Source organism: Juglans regia, chromosome 14 (assembly GCF_001411555.2).
Source record: "Juglans regia cultivar Chandler chromosome 14, Walnut 2.0, whole genome shotgun sequence".
Classification (NCBI taxonomy): Eukaryota; Viridiplantae; Streptophyta; class Magnoliopsida; order Fagales; family Juglandaceae; genus Juglans; species Juglans regia.
Window position 1 is genome coordinate 9209266 of NC_049914.1, and position 22085 is coordinate 9231350.

The 22085-nt window shown below is 35.8% G+C and overlaps 1 protein-coding gene across 1 annotated transcript; it reads left to right on the top strand.

Moving 5' to 3' along the window:
- The first annotated feature begins 8423 nt into the window (after positions 1–8423).
- On the top strand, positions 8424–10098 carry LOC108992983 (fasciclin-like arabinogalactan protein 4). The gene has a single exon (XM_018967722.2). It carries the CDS (start codon positions 8699–8701, stop codon positions 9971–9973), a length of 1275 nt encoding a protein of 424 aa, XP_018823267.2. The 5' UTR covers positions 8424–8698; the 3' UTR covers positions 9974–10098.
- Positions 10099–22085: the final 11987 nt, after the last annotated feature.

Consider the following 22085-nt stretch of genomic DNA (forward strand, 5'->3'; position numbering starts at 1 on the left):
GGTGCAATTTCTCATTGTTTCTAGGTTACATTGTTCTTTGATTAGGGTTGCCTTAAAAAAAAAGGGGTGGTCGTATATCACTTATTATAGGGTTTTGAGTTATTGTTAGGGTTTTATCAATTGCTTATTCTTTTGATTGTGATCAAATCAGTTGATGAAAATAAAAGAATAGAAAGGAAAAGAAAAAAAAATCGTCAAAAAAAATAAAAATTTGATTTTTTATTATTATTGAGCCGTATCATCAAAGGGGCTACGTACTTCATTATAGTTGATATCTTGTTTCATTTATATAATTTTCTTGATTCTCGTATCATTTTATTCCGTCTGTATTTCTCTTATTTTTGTTTCTTGGACCTAATTATTAGTTGAGATAAAACAAAGTTGCATTGTCTTGATTGAGTTCAATTAGTTCTTAAAAAACTTGAGTGGGAAAACTCTTGAGGTAAAAGGCAAGAGAGCGTGAGACTATTATCGGAAAAAAAAAAAAGTCAATTAAGAGTGAAACACGAGTGAAATGCTATTATTTGAGTGTAAACACGTAAGGGAGTGTGTGAGTTTTTTTTTTTTTTTTACTACTAACATTCTTTTGTGCAATACATTACAATGTCTCACCGGAGTAGCTCATCACCAAGGGAGATGGCAAATAATGCATCATTTGTGTTGCAAGCCATGCAACAACAGTTTGAGCGGTTGAACTTGGTGTTGGAGGAAGTGAGGGATATGATGGATCATTAAGAAATAGCGATTAGAAATCTACAAGGTGGGAGAGATAGGAAGCGACGTGAGTCTAGGGTTGAAAATGAGTATGAGAATGAAGGATATGGTGAGGATGAGGAAGACCTAACATCTGAAGTTGGGTTGGGTAGACATAGAAGAGTTAGGCGTGAAAGAAGACTTGAGGGGAACCTAGGGGTCGGAATGGTGTAGATAGAGATATTGGGAGCATCAAAATGAAAATACTATTTTTCCAAGGTAGAACTAACCTGAGGTTTATCTAGAGTGGGAAAAAAAAATAGAGTTGGAGCTGATTGCCATAATTACTCTAAGGAGAAGAAAGTGAAGTTGGCGGAGATTGAGTTAACTGATTATACTATTATTTGGTGGGATCGGTTAGTGACAATAAAAGGAGGAATCATGCGAGGCCTGTAGAGACATGGGGAGAGTTGAAAACTCTCATGAGGTGGAGATTTGTTCCTTGCCACTACTATAAAGACCTTTCCCAAAAACTCTAAAATCTAACACAGGGTTCTAGGAGTGTAGATGATTACCATAAAGAGATAGAGGTGACGACAACTCGGGCTGATGTTGAGGAAGACCGGGAGGCTAACATGGCTAGAGTTTTGAGTGGTTTGAATAGGGAAATAGCCAATGTAGTTGAATTATAACATTATGTGGAGATAGAGGACATGGTGTACATAATTATGAAGGTGGAGAGACAGTTAAAGAGAAAAGTGACAGTAAGGTACACTTCGATTTCTAGTACTACTTGGAAATCAAAGTGGGATAAGAATGATCCAGCTGAAGCAAAGAGAAAGACCGAACCACCTAAGGGAAAATATGAGGAAACTAGCAACAAATCTAAGGTAGAATCTCAACTTTCAAGGAATAGAGATATTAAATGCTTTAAGTGTTTGGGTTCAAGACACATCGTTTCTCAATGTCCAAACAAGCGAGTGATGATTATGCGTGACAATGGGGAGGTGATGACTAAGAGTGAGGATGTTAGTAATGAGATGTCTGAGTTGGTTGATGCTAGTGATGATGATGGAGTAGAATACCCCGTGACAGGTGAGTCTCTTATTGCCAGGCATGCTCTTAATACACACATTAAGTTGGATGATGCAGAGCAACAGAGAGAAAACATTTTCCATACTAGATGTCACGTTAACAACAAGGTATGTAGTATGATCATTAGTATGAGAGTTGTACTAATGTGACTAGCACTACTTTAGTTGAGAAGTTGAGTTTACCAACCTTAAAACACTCTAGATCATATAAATTGCAGTGGTTGAATGAATGTGAGGGAGGTTAGGGTGGATAGACAAGTGTTAGTTACTTTTTCAATTGAAAAATATCAGGATGAGATGCTTTGTGATGTTGTGCCTATGCATGCTGACTATATTTTGTTGGAGAGATCGTGATAGTATGATAGGAGGGTCACACATGATGGTTTCAAGAACATATATTACTTTGTAAATGAGGGCAAAACAATCAAACTTGCTCATTTAACTCTAAGACAGGTCCATAAGGATAAATTGAAACTTAAAAAATGAGGTTGCTAAAAAAGTAAAGAATAAAAATGAGAGTGATAAAAAAATAAAGAGTGAAAATGAGCTTGATAAAAAAAAAAAAAAAAAAAAAGAGATTGAGCAAAAAAGAAAGAATAAGAGTGAAAATGAGTAAAAAAGAAAGAGTGAAAAAGAAAGAAAGTGCGCAGAGAGAAAATGAAAGACAAAAGTGAATTTTTATGCAAGAGAGAGGTTAAGAGGGCTTTCTTAGCAGATCGTCTTATGATTTTTTTTGTCTATAAAGTGTCTTATCTTAATCTTGATGAAACTAACCAGTCTCTTCCTAGTTTGGCTGCTTCTTTGTCGTAGGAGTTTGAGGATGTATTCCTAAACGAGATGTCAAATGAGTTGCCACCCATTAGAGGCATAGAGCATTACGTTGATTTTGTGCCAAGTGCGACAATCTCTACCCTACATTTCTTTGAAAAACATGAGTCATTGACGCACTTGAAGTGACAATGTAAGTTGAATAGAATGCATGCCAAGTGGGTGCAATTCATTGAGATATTTCCTCATGTAATCAAGTGCACACAAGGTAAGGAAAATTTTATGGTTGATGTTTTAGCAAGAAGGTATGTAATTGTCATCATTTTAGATGCAAAGTTATTGAGAGTTGAATATGATAAGAAATTGAATGTTAACGATGATTGCTTGGCTAGTGTGTATGGAGTATGTGAAAAATATTATTTGGTCAGTTCTATAGACTAGATTGATATTTGTTTAAAGAGAATAGACTTTGTGAGCCTACTAGTCTTATGCGTGAGTTATTTATGCATGTATTTGGTTTGATGAATCATTTTGATGTAAAAAAGATTTTAGATGTGTTAGATGAATGTTTGTCGGAGTATTATTTGCCATTCATTGACTTGTTACATGAACGTTTGCGGGAGTATCATTTATCTTTCATTGAGTTTGCATATAATTGGAGTTATCATTTTGGTGTAAAGAAGATTTTAGACGTGTTATATGAACGTTTGTGGGAGTATCATTTGCCATTCATTGACTTATTGCATGAACGTTTGTGAGAATATCATTTGTCTTTCATTGAGTTTGCATATAATTGGAGTGGTCATTTTGGTTTAAAGAAGATTTTAGATGTATTTCATGAATGTTTATAGGAATATTGTTTGTCATTCATTGAGTTTATATATAATACGAGTGTTCATGCTACTACTAAATTTTCAACTTTTTGAAATTATTTATAGACTTAATCCATTTACTTCTTTAGATTTAATGTCTTTACTTGTTAATGACAGAAGTAGCTTAAATGGACTTTTCCAAATTCTTGAACAAATTAATAATAATGCATACCAAGTGGATTTTCCATGTAAGTATCATGTTTCTGCTATTTTCAATATTACTAACATTTTTCCTTTTGATGCAGGTGGAGATTTGAGATCAAATCCTTTTGAGAAGAGGGGAAATGATGGACACCAACAGGGATATAGTCTTAAAGGTCTTTTGCAAGTTCCAGATGGGCCAATTACAAGGTCAAGAGCCAAGAATATCAATGAGACAATGCAATGATTGGTACAATCCACTTGGGATGAATCTAGCAAGAGCTCGACATTCAAGATGGATTTAAATGATGAAAATTCAGTTTTTATTTATTTGATACAAGTTATGGAAAATGGCAACAACATGACTTAAAGGGTTTGTGCATTTGAAGTCTTTCAACTTGTTTAATTAATTTAAATGACTTATTTTATTAGTTTAGAATTATTACGAGAAGGACTTAAGTGGGCGCCTATTCAAGAGCATATTGAGAAAGTTATTATTTTGTTGAACTAGAATTTCAAGAAGTTATTGTAGCCGAGTATTGTACTGTAGACATGATATTATTCACTCAGGGGCATTTTTGAAAGGTAGAGATTTATTTTGGTTAGGGTTGTAATTAGATTTTGTTTTAAATACTCTTTGTAGTCTCATTTTAATTAATTTATGAAATTTGATGAATTTATTTATTGTGAGTTGAGTTTATCTTCTCTTGTTCTTGAATGAATTTTTAAACTTATTAAAGGCAAATTACAACCTTTGTGGTGTTATTCCTTGTAATCTGGGTTCTTGAGATAAATTCTTCAACGGATCCATCCATGGACTTGATTTAAGTTTTTTTGGATGAGTTTTCAAATTGATTGTGGGTTTAAGAGATTCTATTCATGCGGGTTCATATCAATAAAACTATTCCTGCGGGTTCATATCAATAAAAGTACATTCACAAATTGACATGTTGTGATAAAGTTGATTGGGTCCAACCCATTGAAAATCTATCACCAATAATAAGGGAATAGATAAAACCAACAAATAAGGTAAGGAAAATATAAACTGAAAGAAGTTTACATAGACTCTTAAAAGAAAAATACATCATTAGGTAGGTAGGACTTCACTCCGAGGAAGGAAATAACTTCTATAAAAAGAGGAGGTCTCTACAAAGGGAGATTACTCTCGACGACTTCTCTACACACAAACTTTACCATGCACAATGACTTCAAAGGATTTTCTCTCAAGTGAGACATCATTTCCAACCTCTTCAAACCCTAAATTGTTTCATTGTATTAAGAGATACGTAAGGACATGAGAGATTGTAAATCGCTCATTATAGTGGATTTTGTCCCCAAAACACCCTGTGTACGTAGGCTTTTATGCCGAACTACATAAACTTTTGTGTCTCTCTATTTATTTTTATTTGTTTATTTATTATTTATTTTAATGATGAACGCAAAGAATATCGTATCGAAACCCGAATCACCATCATGGGCCGAGGATGATTCTTTTCTCCCTTCCGGTCTATCGTGTGATTTTTGACATTAACATGATAACATATCTCTTGATGTGATACGTTAGATTATAAATATACTTTTATTGTAAAATAGATAAAACATATCATATGAAGCCATGTTAATGTATGAGTTTACTTTTATAGAATCTCTTTATAATTAAAGTATTTCTCATCAAAAAATTATTGAAAAATTATATTTATAAGTTTTCTTAAAAAATAAAATTCTATTATATTAACTGTATTAAAAAGTAGGTTCTTTTAACCATGGATAAAGCTCATTTTGACAGGATGAATAGAGAGTTTTACGTGATGGATAAAGCTCATTTTGACAATGTCAACGATGGGTGTTTCAAAAAGCAGCAAAGTTTGGTCGTCGTCTCTTACAGTCAGTTGAATCTGGCATTACCTATTGGGAGGTGGGGAATCCAGCAAAACGCTAGACTGGGCCAAGCCAACTTTTGTTCGGCTTATCTCTGGAGAAAGAGCATGGGCCAAACTCAAAGAGAGTAAGCCCAGGCTACAAGTCACAACCCACAAAGCCACAAGTCTTGTGTTTTCCAATACAATTATATAATGCATTCATGCTGTTTTATTACACTATTGGTTAAGTGGGTATGCACTCCAACCCTCAAAATAATCAGAAGATAATGAAAAAGGAGGCAGTGGAAGATCAGAAGTTTGGCATTATTAGCATCTCTGAGATTCATATGCAAGTTGTTTCCATAAAAAGTTTCTGTAATCAGGTAACCATAGCATCATCTTCTTCCCCTTTTCTTTCTTTCTTTCTTTATTTTTCCAATTCTGTTTCTCTCTTTCATCCAAAACCCACAAATAGAGGGGGAGAGAGAGAGAGAGAGAGAGTTGTCTTCACTATTATGTTTGAATATTCAGTTAAGAGAAGTTTTACAGACATAAAAGGATTTAAATAAAAGTAAATTCAAGTAACACGATTTCATATGATTCGTTAAATTTAATTTATGATAAAAATAACTTAAAATTTAACACACCCTATTAAACTATATCATTTCATGAGTTTATTTTTATATAATTTTTTTGTGGCTACAATATTTATCTCTGTACAAATTTAGATCTTACAAACATTAGATAAAACATTGAAAAAGGAATGTCACATATGTGTGTTAGCATTGGAAAATGATATAAACACAAATTTTGTACATAGTTATCCAATAAAATGTTAATTTTTTTTAATAGTAAATATGCCTAGTCGCAGCAAGCATTGGAGGGTGCTGCATGTACACGTGGGGCCATAGACAAAGCTTGAAGAGTTAGAAGAGACGACACAAGGCACCGATCGATGGAGTTAGTTGAGAAGGGAGACACAAAGACAAAGTACTCCACGGACAGTGTTTGCGTGATGAAATGAAATAGGTCCAAGCTTGTTCACGTGGGAAGCTGCTACGTACGTAGCAGCATTATTGTGCATACCATCGTCGTTAAGTCTTTTAATTAGAGGATGTCCCGACACGTGCGATATAACCCATGAAGTACCTCCCCAGTCTCCATTGAATAGAAAATTAAACATAATATTAATAATAATAATAACTAAGAACAATTCCACTAAGAGTAATAATACTTCACATCATCTATTTTATTATCATCCTTTTATTATCTTATAATATTAAAAAAATTGAATAAAATATTATTAAAATATAATTTTTATTTTAAAATTTAAAAAAATTAAATTATTTATTATATTTTAAATAAAAATTTAAAAAATTATAATAATTATATAAAATAAGATAGTTTAAACTTTATAACGGCCTAAACATTAACAAAATGATTAGAATATCAATAGTTTTCGTCAATGAATTAATGATAATTATTACCCGAAGGAATTACCTTAACTCACGAGTATGGTCTTATCATTTTATAACTTTTTTAGTGTACAATTAATTTAAAAAAAAGTTAGAATATTTTTAAGCCGATGTGTAGAACACGCTATTCATATAACTTAAATCATAAAATTTAATTTGTAAAATTTAAATATTAAAATTTATCTTATAAATTAAATTATACTATATACATATTTTATTAGATATGTTATATATGACAGTCTGAAAATAATTTTTTTTTAATATTAAACCTCATGAACCACTGTAGAATATAGGGAAGAGTTTACTTCTTTAGAGATGGCAAATCGTGTTTTCGAGTCGTATCAACTTATGAATATTCAACTATATATGTTAATTTGAATCTAAGCCGTTAAGTTAAACGTGTTAAACTTTCAAACTTTAACCCAATCCATTTAGATAACTGGCAATGTCGTGTCATTCATTTTGATAAATTTAATAATTAATTAAAAATATGTTAACACGGCATGACTCATTTAAACTTATTTGTTTCATGTAAATTAGTTGAACATAACGTATAACTCATTTAACTTAATTAACATAATTTCACATAAAAATTAAAATCTATATTTATTAATAACTACACTATCTTAAAAATATATATCAATATTTTTCAAATTTTAACATATAATAGAACTAATATTACAAACTATATAATAACAAATATGAGTATAGATCTAAAATTACAATCTCAATAATAAAACAATAAAAACACATAGATATATTGAGAAATATCAATATTACAACTTAACAATAATAATATTTTAATTTTAAAGTAAATTCTAAACGAATCAAAACTGATTAATTTTGTATTAAACAGGTTAATCCATTATTGATCCGTTTATAAATTATATATTAACAGATCAATTTATTTTAACCTGAAATTATTAACATCTAGTCCAAACTTATTAATTTTGTATCCTATTTATTTTAAATTTACTGGTCGTATTATATATTGCGACCACTAATTTTATTGAAAAATGTTACTTTGCTTCTCTATTTTATCCACTCAATTTGATTGCTGGTTAAAAAAAATTTTTTTATTTTATTTAGTGATTAAAGAAGTGATTTTAAATTTATTAGTATATTTTTTTATTTTTTTAAAATATTTAAATGTATTAAAAAATTTAAAAAAATAAAAATAAAAAAAACACTAAATAGATCAATCTAATAATAAGAGTGAAACGACTGAATATCCCCGCTCAATTTTATTTACCATGAAAGGATAATGTACTTTAGTCTGGGAAGCCAATGAGGACAAAGCACTGAGCTTGGTACAGCAATTTGTATACAGACTTCCAAGTACAATTATCGAAAAATCTATGCACAATTTTAACAGTACTATACAACACTACTGACGCGTCCCACGGGCGGAATAATTTTTACCTTCACCTTCTTGTCTTAAAAAGTCACACTACGTCCACGTGGCTCCAATCACTAGCCTCCCCTTTATCCCTTCCCTTCCCTTTCCTTTTCTTTCCTTCGGCTCTAGTTTGCTTGAGCGAAGAATATCCAACCCAAAAAGAAAAGGAGAACCAAAAAAAAAAAAAAATTGACTATAGCAACATCAGCATAGTCATCAACAAGATCATCCGGATCATCTTCATCGTCCATCAAACATCATTCTCTCTCACACTCCTCCACTCACTCCCTAACCCACCACTCTCTCTCTCTCTCTCTCTCTCTGCTGCTGCTTCTAGGCAGTGCTGTTAATCTAATCACTACAGAAGGAGAGAGTAGAAGAAGAATCCCTCAGAATAATGGCTATTTTATATGACATTCCCCTTGTTACACCTCTAGCGGTCCTCTATTTACTCCTCCTATCTCCGGCACCACCCCCTGTCCTCGCCTTTAACATCACAGCCCTTCTCTCATCCATCCCGGAGCTATCCTCCTTCGCATCCCTTGTCTCCACCACCATCTCCTCCGATCTCTCCCACCGCACCTCCCTCACGCTCCTCGCCATCCCTAACCCTTATATCTCCTCCTCCGACCTTCTCACGCGCCGCCTCTCTTCCACCTCTCTCGCCGACGTCCTCCGCTACCATGTCCTCCTACAGTACCTCTCCTGGTCCGACCTCCAGAAGATCCCATCCTCCGGGGTCCTCGTTACAACTCTCTTCCAGACCACCGGTCGCGCCACCAGCAACTACGGCTCCGTCAACATCACCCGCAACCCTTCCAACGGCGTCGTCTCGATCCACTCCCCGGCTCCTTACTCCCCCTCCAACGCCACCGTTCTCTCCCTCGTCAAGACCCTTCCCTATAATGTCACCATCTTGGCAGTCAATTCCCTCCTCGTCCCCTACAACTCCGATCTAGTCGCCTCCGAGTCCCGCCCGCCTCTGGGGCTCAACATCACAAAGGCATTGATCGACGCCAGCAACTTCAACGTCGCTGCTTCGATGCTGGCGGCCTCGGGCGTCGTGGAGGAGTTCGAGGCCGACGAGGGCGGTGCTGGGATCACGCTCTTCGTCCCGACCGACACCGCTTTCGCCGATCTTCCGACGACGGTGAGGCTTCAGTCTCTGCCAGCAGATAAGAAAGCGGTTGTCTTGAAGTTCCACGTGCTCCATTCCTACTACCCATTAGGTTCTTTGGAGTCGATTGTGAACCCGGTCCAGCCCACATTGGCCACCGAGGCCATGGGAGCTGGGAGCTTCACCCTCAACATTTCGAGGGTTAATGGGTCGGTTGCGATTGATACTGGGATTGTTCAGGCGTCAGTGACTCAGACCGTGTTCGATCAGAACCCGGTGGCCATCTTCGGGGTCTCGGAAGTGCTGTTGCCAAGGGAGGTATTCGGGAAAGGCCCTCCGGTGAATGCCAAACCTGGAAGCCCCGTAATGGCAGGTGCCCAACCGCCCGAGAGCACGTCTTCACCCGAGAATTCTCCGGGCCTGAATGGCCCGCCCTCGCACCTTTCGTCTCCGCCAGGTTTCCGCCAAGAAATCACATCGGAAGCGGCCATTGCTGGTGGTCTTCGGAGCTTGGTACTCGCTATGTTTTGTATAGGATTGTATGTAGTCGTATGAGATTAATTATTTATTTTGCCTCATAATTATTGGATTTTTTTTTCTTACACACGGTGAATTAAATTGGCAAATTGGGATGCACAAGCAGCCTGATTTCTCAAATTTTCCTTCTTATTGAATATCAATTGTGTTAGTCTTACAATAATTTATGTCAAACAGCACCAATTTTGTTTCCAGAACATGCAATTTTGTTGTTGTAATTTGTAAATGCCATTAAATTTCAGATAATGCTATCCATTCTGTTGTGCCCAAATAAATCCCTGCTCTGATATTGAAAATTGCCTTTAAAGTCTGGAACTTGATTGCCATTTCCGTTCCGGTCTCCTTTAATTGCTCCTTTTTTCTGTTGCACTTGCATGCAGTAACCGATGAGAAAGTAGTGACTGATCACAGAAAAGTGTTTAAACCCTTCAAGCATTCTAAATAGAACTGGCGTTTCAATGTATATGAAAATGAAAAATTCTGAATCTCGGAAGAGTGAAGTAAAAAGTCCAGAGATTCGGGTTTTTTTATTTTTTTTCCTGGGCACAGGGATTTGGGGTTATAGACTTGTAGAAGTAGAACGATCAATTTGCAGAGACTTTAGCCTTTTTCTTCTCCTAAGAAAGTCAGGATAAAGCTTCCCTCTTTGCCCTCATCAGCTCCTTCCAGAACAACCGAAACCACAATTTTTCGGCCGCTCTTCCTCCTATTAAGATTAGGGATTTTTTACATTGTCAAACTAGAAGAGTAGTGTACCATACTGCGGTGGTGAAAGCGCTTTTTTCATTAATTTTTTCTGAGCTTTATCAGCGGCCAAACACAGCCTCGTCTTCCCTGCGATGCAGGCAGTCTCGAGGAAATACTTCGTTTATCTGAGCGTCTCGATTGCTGTTAGAAACTCCACTGATCTTAATGGTATGGCCTCGTTAATTGTACAAGAAAGGGGTGGGCATTTTGGTCAAAGCAAACGAAGCAATTCTACCATTTTGCTAGATTTTAAGTGCTGGTGGGGGCAAAGTAATTAGTGTACGAAAATGGATTACAGATGGCAGGGTATTCCGGTGGCCCCACAAATGGATGGTCGTGATCATGGACAAGTTCGATAGATCTTTCGTGCATTTCTATGGCGGTCGACGTTTTGATTGCACTGCCACAGAACAGTGTACGGTCGGATCTAGGGTGACTGTTTGGGTCAGTGGAATCTGCTGTGTGAGTGCTCAGATGCCAGTTGATGTGCCATATGGATGATTCTTGCCCTTTTTGATACATCTCACAGTAATGGCCCTAATCAAATTCCAGCAGCTTTGAAACTCTTTTTCTGGTACCAAAAGTTGAGAAAGTTGATCGGTAAAGCCTGATTAGGCGATGATAAAAAGCCCCTTCATCTCAGCAGGTTTGTTAATAAGCTTGTCAAGAATATGAATGGGTCTCTAGGATGTGGTCCATTTTCATTGTATAAAAAAGAGTAATTATATATACACACAACATATTTTTATAATATATTTTATAATAATATTATAAGATGAAGATATTTTTATAAAATAATGTTACTTTTATAAAATATTTTATAAAAATATCTCTCATTTAAAATTCAGTTACGTTAAAGTGTTGTAAAAAATATTGTGTATAAATCATTTTCTTATAAAAAAAAACTTTTTTTTTTATGCCACATCAAATAAATATAAATAATTTTTTTTACATCATCTTTAAATGGATAATTAAAAAGATAATGAATAATACCGCAGGTGATCAAGTTCTTAGGTGAGAAAAAATATTTTTAAGAATTAGATTTGTAGAATGGATTGATATATTCCATTTTGTTTTTGTCAAAAACAGAACTAATTTTTTAGTAATATTACGTATAGTTGTGAAGTGCACAAGTACCATGTAGTCGCTTTGAAAAAGAGTGGAATCTATTATTAAAAAATTAAAATTTTTTTTTTTTCATGTAGGTCCAGTATGTATTCACTTTTTTTAAAGTAATTATGCGGCACTTACACACTCATGATTATAACTATCATTTTTTATTTGAAAGACGATGGATGATCTTGTCGTCTACGAGAAGGAACAATTCATATAAAGAAGGCTTACAAGAGTGGTGGAGATGGTTGTTGGTCACAATCCCTTGCTAACACCTTCCCACGCCCTTGTCCCATGTCTGCCTGTACTTGGCGAACGGACAGGTGCGGATTGTCGAAACCACCATTTGATCCCCACCCAATCCAAAATCAAACACCAAATCCAAACTGAAAATGAGCTGAACTCGGCTTGTGCACATCCAAATTTCGGATGTGCACGAATCTATGAGCATTTGTGCCCATCCAAACCCAAGACAGCTGATATGGGTCCGTGCAAATCTAGATTGGACAACCCATACGGTGGCCGTCCAAGGTCACTCCGGTGGTGTCTCTTTTTTTTTTTACTATTATTATTATTATTATTAATATATATATTTATATTTTTGTATTTTAAATTTATAATTTTAACAATGTAAAAACTATATGTATATGTATATATATGTATGTATGATGTGCCCTTTTATGATTGGTTATGATGTGGCAGGTATGTGCCATGTCAGTTTTTCTGTCATTGAACTAAACAGAGTTTGAATGGTGAGGTCTTTTTGAAACAGGTATCTAACTCTTTAAACCACTAATAAAGAGTAATGTTATATATAATCGTGAAGTGCGTAAGTATCGTATAATTATTTTGAAAAATAATGAGGTATATTATTAAAAAATTAATTTTTTTCATGTATATCTCATGTTTATTAATTTATTTTCAAAATAATTATGCGTTGCTTGCGTACTTACGACTGCAACTATCATTTCTCTTTAAAAAAAATCCAACTCATAGAGGGATCAAAAAGATAATTTTTCCAAATCAAAATATAGGCCTAAACAATTAGGAAAAAAATTTAATATTCAACCCTAAAATTTGTTCCCAAAAAAAAAATAAACATATAAAGAATAGAATAATGATAGGTTTATTACTTCCTACCACTCCTTTAATACTCTATAGTATATTTGAAATTTTTATTATTTTCTTTTAAGTAACTTTTTAACATCCTTAATCATTAAAAAAAAATTTAAAAAATATATAATTTCACTAATAGTCACTTCTTTAACCATTAAGTAAAAGAAAAAAAAAATAAAAAGAGTAATAAATGAGTGATAGGAAGTAATAAGCTTATTATTATTCTAAAGAATATGCTTTGTAGGCCCACTAAAGTAAGTTTTAATCTTGATCTATTGGGTGGTGGTGGTGATAATGTTGGGTCCCCGATGGTGACAATTCTCGTCATTTTAAAGTGCACAGCTGTTGCCGATAGGTTCAGCCCATTTGAACAACCAGATCGGACCTTTGGGCTTACCCCTTCCCCCCCAGCTTGCACCGTATTGACTCCAATCTCGAACATCACCATCAGGAAAATTCCACCACCCAACATTGTTTTCAATCTATTATTAATAATGGGAATTCTTTTTCTCATTATCCTCTTAAAATTGCTGAAGTTTCATATTTTATTACAACATTTTGACTATGTCTACCTTTTTCTTAAGTTCAGATCCTGCAAAAGACAAGAAGCCGAAGGGAAACAAACAGCCTAGATGCACGTGTATTTGCCCCACCATAGCGTCCAAGGTCAATTGCAACTACTCTGCTCTTTCTCGTCACTTCGATTTACAAAGGAAACATGCACAGAATTTACAAATGGCAGGCAGCCATGCACAAAATTGCCAATCTAAACGTAGAAGTACGGAATCAAGGAAAAAGGCATGCATGCATGCAGCTTAAGGGATGATGACGAGGATGAGCAGATTGTTGAGTTGGATGGAGCTTGGTCAATAAATGTAGGTTACGTACACGTTGATCAAGTGCTAGTTAATGGTAATAGGACCCCAACTGTTATTTCCATGTTTTAAAAGTCAAGGGCCCTAGCTAGTTTGAAATCTGAGCACCATTCTCATAAATTCATCTGAATTTTGAAAAATGGGCTATCTTTCTCGATTCAGATCAGTTTTGAAAGTACTGGCAGATACATTTAATTGGCTGCAAAGTTTAGGAACTTGTACGTACAAACTCCCTTCAAACCCCACCCCCCAACGCCAATATGTAGCTGTTTGCTTGCAGAAATATCTTTGATACACGATTAGTTTGAGGTCAAAATTCATTAGTTGACCAATAAAACGTGTATAAAACCAAACCAAATAACAACAAATCGACCACGTAATTGTCGCTTCACAATTTTGACTATTCAAATATCACAAAAACCTATGTGGCCTGCCACAAACCCAATTTTCAACGGCTGATGATCAAAGCATGGCCGGAGTAGGTGTGAGAGAGAGAGAGAGACTTCAGTGAGGATGTAATTCTTTTTTGGAAAATGCTAGGTACAGGCGCTTTATCGCACCCATCCCGCAGACTAAGCACACATGACGTCAGTTTTAATTTTTTTTTATATTAAAAATAAATACAAAAGAAGAAGAAGAAGAAGTCGTTATCGGAAAGAAAGAGCTAGGAAGAGTAATAAGTAACACCGTATATTTTCATTACATTGGCATACATGAAGAAAAAACCATAAACTGGAATTGTCACTGTTCTCTTTCTCTTTCCCTTCCCCCCTCCCCTCCCCTCCCCTCTCATTCTTCCATAGCTGGTTGTGCTTTGCTGGTAATCGGTGAAGTCAAATCTGTATTTTTGAAAAAAAAAATATAAAAAAGGCAAAAGAACATATGGGTTTTGGAGAAAAAAAAAAAAAAATTAAATTTAGTAAATCTTGAGAAAGGTGAAGCTGAATCTCTCGTCTTGGAAAAAAATCAAAATGGGATGTAAGTTAATCTTACAAGTTCTCAACTTAGAATCTCAAGTATATAGTTCAAGTTTTGTTTTGTTCGCTTTCAAAAATTAGTAAGTTATTGCTGTAAAGATCGTTTCAATTTCTATAATTTCTACAAGTGTGAGCATCTTATTGCCTGAACTTAATATTTAAAGGATATTTTTATAAAAGCATTCATGATTCTAAAATCTAAATTTTGTTGTCGCTAGAGACCCAAATTGAACACTTAAACAAAGCATTTCAGAGAGAGATTTGGGCTTTTTTTTTTTTTTTTTTTTGTGGGAGAGATTTTGTAGGAGTTTTGTCTTCCTCTTTAATGGAGAGATTTTGCGAGAAAAATTTGTGGTTTTGGCAGGAGCTTCGTCTTCCTCTTTAATGGAAGAAAATGACTTTCTGATTCACAATATCTACGAGGGAGGGGTAAATGGAAAAAAAAAAAAAGGGTGAACATGAACTCTCATTGATGATTAAATCCAGAACCATTCCCTTTTTTTTTTTTTTCTACCATATTCCTAAACACACAAAAAAAAGGCCTTCAAGGTCAAGTTTGATATGAGAGAGAAAGAAGAGGATACACACGTATATATAGTAGGAGATGTTTCAGGAATTCACAGCAAAGCGTTGCTGTCAAAGTTGGCGAAAATATAAGGAGTTCGTCCAAGATGTGGACGGCATGCAAAGAGTGCAGAAAAATGGCCATAAGTGGTTTCTAATTAAATTGATAGTGGAAAGTGGTGGTGGTACTGGTGGTGATTGATAGCCAATGACAGTGACCATGGTGGCTTTATAAATAAATTACATGACCACCTTCCTTCCTTCTGAGTCAAAGTATCTGGATTGTGTTTGCTCAATGGCTGGCACTTCTATTCTTTACTCTCTACTTAAGATTTAAAACTCTCTCTTCAACGCTTCCTATTATTATTTTTTATGTTATTTTTTGCTGGTTTCTTTTACTTATTTCAAGATTATGTTCATTTCATGTCTACAAAGTTGCAAGTTCTACATCCTTTTTGTAGCTTCAACAAATCCAGTACTCCAAAGTTCTAAATTTCATGTACAGGCTAAAAGTATTGGCTGTGATCCCAAACTTAGCCTAAACTCCATGCATGCTAAAAGATTCATAATTACTTTTTCCTTGAAATATTTCTGTTTTCTTTTGAATTGTCATAAATATACAACTCTCGCTTAAACTCTTTGTAAAAATGTAGACTCTACATAATAAAATTATTATTTTTATACTATTTCATGGTGAAATCCATCTTTTTATAAAGGATTTGCGCGAGGCTAATATATTTGAAACTTGCGCAAAACATTACACAAAAATATTGATTTTGCACCCCCAAGAAAACATTTTATATATAATGTTAACCCCAAAGTTGAAAATTCTAGTTCCACACCAGGCATGCACCAAGGGCAAAAAATATCAGAAAACTATTGTCTTATTAATATAGAAGATCTGGATACACCAACAACTACTACTGCAGAGGCACCGTAGGCATTGTATAGCATTGTAAAATCTGTTTTTTGTCTCAAGTTGTGTAATAGAATTTATTCCTTCTGTTTTCTGGAATATTGTACAGAACATCATGTATATATATACCCTTAACAGTATAATGGGAATGCACTGAGAATTCAAAGAATATCTTATTCTATTATGGTATCAGAGCAACCACGACTAATCGTCCTCTGATCCATGACTTCCTCTTCCTCTCTTACCCCAACAAACGTCTCAGCCATGTCTTCTTTCTCACATCTCGTCACCACTAAGCTCACCAACGATAACTATCCTTTATGGAATGTACAGATCTCTGCCTATCTAAGAGGTCAGGATCTCTATCAATACGTTGATGGCTCACTAAAATCCCCTCCTGCCCTTCTTGAGTCTCAACCTAACCCAGCTTATGCTTCCTGGAAAAGAAATGATCAACTAGTTCTCAGTATATTGTTCTCCTCCCTCTCATACTCGGTACTCGGGCATGTCCTTTCCTCTCAAACATCTTGTGAGCTTTGGAGATCTCTCTCCTCATTATTTGCCTCTCATTCTCATGCAAAACGTTTCCAAGTTAAATTCCAGCTTGCTAATCTGACTCGAGGTGATCAAAGTATCACTGAGTATTTTGGTAAAGTAAGATCACTTGCTGATATTCTTGCTGTCTCTGGGACTCCCTTACCCGATTCTGATTTTGTTTCTTACCTTCTCACTGGTCTTGGTTCAGAATATGACCCTTTTGTTACCTCTATAACAACACGGGTTGAACCCATTTCTTCGCATGAGCTGTTTCAATTACTTCTTGTCCATGAGAGTAGACTTGCACACAGCACACGAAGCTCTATCTCCACGCAACCTTCTGTGAATTTTACACACACTGGGGGACGAGGTTCTGCTCAGCATTGTGGTGGACGGAATGGCAGAAATGGACGAGGCAGATACAACTACCCAAACAGAGGTGGTCGAAGTTTTTCACCTGCTACACAGTCCAATCTCCCAAACTCACAAAATTCCCAACGACCAACCTGTCAAGTATGTCAAAAAGCAGGTCATGTAGCCCTACAGTGCAGGCACCGCTTTGATCATAGCTATCAATTTAGTGCACCCACTTCCTTCTCTGCTAATTTCACCCAACCCAGCCCTCTCCCAGATCCAACTTGGTATCCAGACTCGGGAGCAACCCACCATATCACACACACCCTCAACAACCTGAATCTTGCCTCCGAGCCTTACTGTGGCAATGAACAGATTCTAGTAGGAGATGGTTCAGGACTCTGCATTCAGAACACGGGTGACTCTTCTTTATCTTCTTCTTCTTCTTCTTCTACTTCTTCTTCTTTCCTCCTTAAAAATCTACTTCATGTTCCAAAAATCACAAAGAATCTCATCTCTGTTTCAAAATTTTGCAAGGATAACTCATGCTTTTTCGAGTTTCATGATTCTTTCTTTTCTGTGAAGGACACATCGACGGGGACGATCCTCCTCACAGGACCAATCCGTAACGGCCTCTATACATTTCCTTCGGAGTCAGATTGTTCCTCCATCATCTTGTCTCCTTCTATCAACATAGGTGAAAAAGCATCTGTCGATCAGTGGCACCGTCAGTTGGGTCACCCTCATCACTCCACTCTATCACGTATTCTGCGCAACACTTGCTTCCAGTGTAATGAGTGCCCCTTAGCCAAAAATCATCAACAGCCGTTTATTTCTCATTCTGCCCATTCAAATAAACCATTACATTTGGTCTCTGCTGATGTTTGGGGCCCATCCCATTTTGTTTCTAGACAAGGTTACAAATACTATGTCTCTTTTGTGGATCAATACACTCTTTTTACTTGGTTCTATCCCTTAAAATTGAAACCTGATGTTCTTAATGTTTTCTCTATTTTTTTACCGTTTGTTGAGCGTCTTTTTAATACAAAACTCATCACTCTTCAAACAGATGGGGGTGGTGAATTTCAACCACTCACACAAATATGTCAAAAACTTGAAATTCACCATCGTTTTTCGTGCCCACATACTCACCAACAAAATGGGCTTGTGGAACGAAAGCACAGGCATATAGTCGAGACTGGGCTTGCTCTCTTGGCCCAAGCTTCTCTTCCATTTTTCTATTGGACTGATGCTTTTGATACGGCAGTTTATCTCATTAATCTCTTACCTTCCCCAACGATTAACAACAAAACACAATTCTTCAAAGTCTACAATCATGATCCTGATTATCATTTTTTAAAAGTATTTGGGTGTGAGTGCTTTCCCAACTTACGCCCTTACAATCAACACAAATTAAATCTTCGCTCCACACCATGTCTCTTTCTTGGGTATAGCTCAATTCACAAGGGGTACAAATGTTTAGACTTAAAGACCAATCGGCTATACTTCTCGCGAGACGTCATATTTCATGAAAACAAGTTTCCGTATTCAACTCTTTGGCCCTCCTCATCGTCTAACTCTCAACCTTTCTCTCCCTCTTATACCTGCTTACCCATTCTCAACCCACAACCCTCCATTTTAGGCCCAGGCCCAAACACCAACTCATCTTCTTCCCGACCATCAACTCAAAATCTCCAAATTTCCTCTTCTTCCCGATCCGAAATCCCCAGCTCATCTTCCCGTAACTCCACGGATCTCTCACTTCTCATACCACCCCGTTCACCCATCATCACACGAGCACAGACTCATTCCTCCCGACCTCGTGTTCGAATGGATGGAACTGTTCCATACCCAACTAGGCGCTGTCTTGCCACCACAGTAATTCCTGAAACACCAAATAGCTTTGCCGTAGCCTCCAAATACACCGAATGGCATGAAGCCATGAATCAGGAGTACAAAGCACTTCTCCAAAACAAGACCTGGACCCTTGTTCCCCCTAATCCCTCATTCAATGTTCTTGGTTGCAGATGGATTTATCGCACAAAATTACATGCGGATGGGTCCATTGAACGAAGGAAGGCACGGCTTGTAGCTAAAGGCTATCATCAACAACCTGGACTCGATTTTCACGAAACATTTAGTCCCGTGGTCAAGGCACCTACTATTCGGTTGATCCTTTCAATTGCTGTTGCTCGTGGATGGGCTTTGCGACAAATTGATATACAGAATGCATTTTTGCATAGAACTCTTACCGATCAGGTATATATGCATCAACCTCAAGGATTTATTGATTCTCAATATCCTAAATATGTTTGTAAATTGCAAAAAGCAATTTATGGTTTGACACAAGCTCCACGGGCATGGTTTGCCCAATTGAGTTCATGGTTACTTGATTATGGGTTTCGGGCATCTCAGGCTGATGCATCCCTCTTTGTACTTAGACAAGCTGATTTGTGCATATATGTTTTGGTTTACGTTGATGATTTTGTAATCACAGTGTCAAAGGCCTCTGCTATTGATTCTTTCATCTCTGACTTGAGCTTGGCATTCCCAGTTAAAGACTTAGGTGCTCTGTCCTACTTTCTTGGCCTAGAAATAACCTCTTTGCGTACTGGTTTATTACTCTCTCAGAGAAAATACATTAAGGATCTCCTCATTAGGAGTAAAATGTTACATGCCAAACCAGTTACCTCACCCATGGCCGTAAATCTCAAACTATCAAAGTTTGACTCACCTAGTTTTGATTATGCCACTTTGTTTAGAAGTATTGTTGGAGGGTTACAATACTTGTCCCTCACCAGGCCTGATATATCCTATGCGGTAAATAAAGTGTGTCAATTCATGCACACACCAAAAGTGCCACACTGGGTTGCAGTTAAACGCATATTGCGTTACTTGAAGGCAACAATAAATCAGGGTCTATTTTTCTCTTCTCAATCTTCCTTTAAATTACAAGCTTACTCAGATGTGGATTGGGCTGGATGCCCTGATGATAGAAAGTCTACGGGTGGTTTTTGTACTTTCTTGGGTAAACATCTCATTTCTTGGAGCTCCAAGAAACAAAGCACAGTTGCACGATCTAGTACTGAAGCTGAGTACAAATCTGTAGCATCAGCAGCTGCTGAACTCATCTGGCTTCAGACACTTATTTCTGAGCTTGGTTTACCCCTCAGTCAAGCTCCAACATTATGGTGTGACAACATTGGAGCCACTTACTTGGCTGCCAATCCTGTCTATCACTCAAGAACGAAGCACATGGATATTGATTTCCATTTTGTCAGAGACCGTGTTGCTGCAAAAATGTTGAACATCTCCTTCATCAGTTCTCAAGACCAACTTGCTGACATTTTTACTAAACCTTTGGTTGCTGCCAGATTTTCTAACTTAAAAACGAGTATCAATGTTGCCGACACACCCTTAGACTCGAGGGGGCGTATTAATATAGAAGATCTGGATACACCAACAACTACTACTGCAGAGGCACCGTAGGCATTGTATAGCATTGTAAAATCTGTTTTTTGTCTCAAGTTGTGTAACAGAATTTATTCCTTCTGTTTTCTGGAATATTGTACTGAACATCATGTATATATATACCCTTAACAGTATAATGGGAATGCACTGAGAATTCACAGAATATCTTATTCTATTAGTCTCGAGCACTTAATTATGAAGTTGATCATGTTATAAGATGAAACTAGAAGATCAACATATATATATATATATATATGATAACATTAATTATTAATTTAAATCTTAAATCAAAGGATCGAGAGAGCATAATGATTTGACAACAACGTTCACGTTTAGATAAATATTAATAGCCTCTGATCTGAATATTATTGCCTCTCCACAAATACTAATTATAATCAACTTGGGTAGTTAAGTGATCATGCATACTCCTCCACTATATATATTTTTTTAAAGATGGCCAAAATTACTTAAAGTTCAACTTGTAATTATTGGTTCGATTTTTGGGTAAAATATCATAAAGATGTACGTTAAACTTGATCTTCTCCTAGGGTTTTGCTGAAATGGAAGCAAAATAATTACAGGCAAGCCAACAACGCCCAACGGTCCACCATGTAATAAAAGAAGAGCCACTAAAATGAACAGAACCCAAAAAAAATAAAAGAATGAGAGTACTACATGAACACCCACAATGGATGGATCAGGAAAAAGGTGAAACCACATTTTAAAAAAGAATTTTATTTTTTTTTACAGTTTATGAAATAATTAAATCGAAGTCAATATTCAAGGGTCCAAAGCAATATTAATTACCTTTTTTTTTCCCTTAAATTAAGTTGATGAGTCAATCCATTCGGCCATTATCTTAATTTCTTCTAGAGAAGTTTAAAAAATCAACCAACTTGTGCTTGAATGGATCATGAGTTTAGGTGTGCAAATCCTTGTTCAAGATACGGACCATTCAAGTTTCTTGGGTTTTATTGTATTATATCCCCATTACTGAAAAAATTAAAATAATATATATATATATATATATATATATATATATATATATATAGATAAGTCAATGCATCCGGCAACAATGTTTCTGAAGAAAATTATAGATGTTTTGGCCATTATTCAATTATATATTGAAGATTTTGTATACGATTTTGATATATGTACTGTTTATATATATATGTGCTCTAGCGTTTACTAATTAAAAAAAATATTAAACAATATAATTGTCAAAAATTACATAATCAAGTAAGAATCTACTACATATATATATAGCAATATAATTCCCAAATAGTACACTGGTCATTGAGTGAGGATTTACATGCATACGAGACCTACGCAATTGGACTAGGGTTGTGAAGTTAACACTTGCAATTGAAGACTTGTCATATAATAAGAATTTACTTAGTATTTCTATTTGCAAGATGATATGAAGAACATATTCCATATTGTTGATATGACAGAACTTA

What these genes read in the sequence shown, in the direction of transcription:
- LOC108992983 (XM_018967722.2), top strand. Translation starts at nt 8,699, where the DNA reads ATGGCTATTTTATATGACATTCCCCTTGTTACACCTCTAGCGGTCCTC.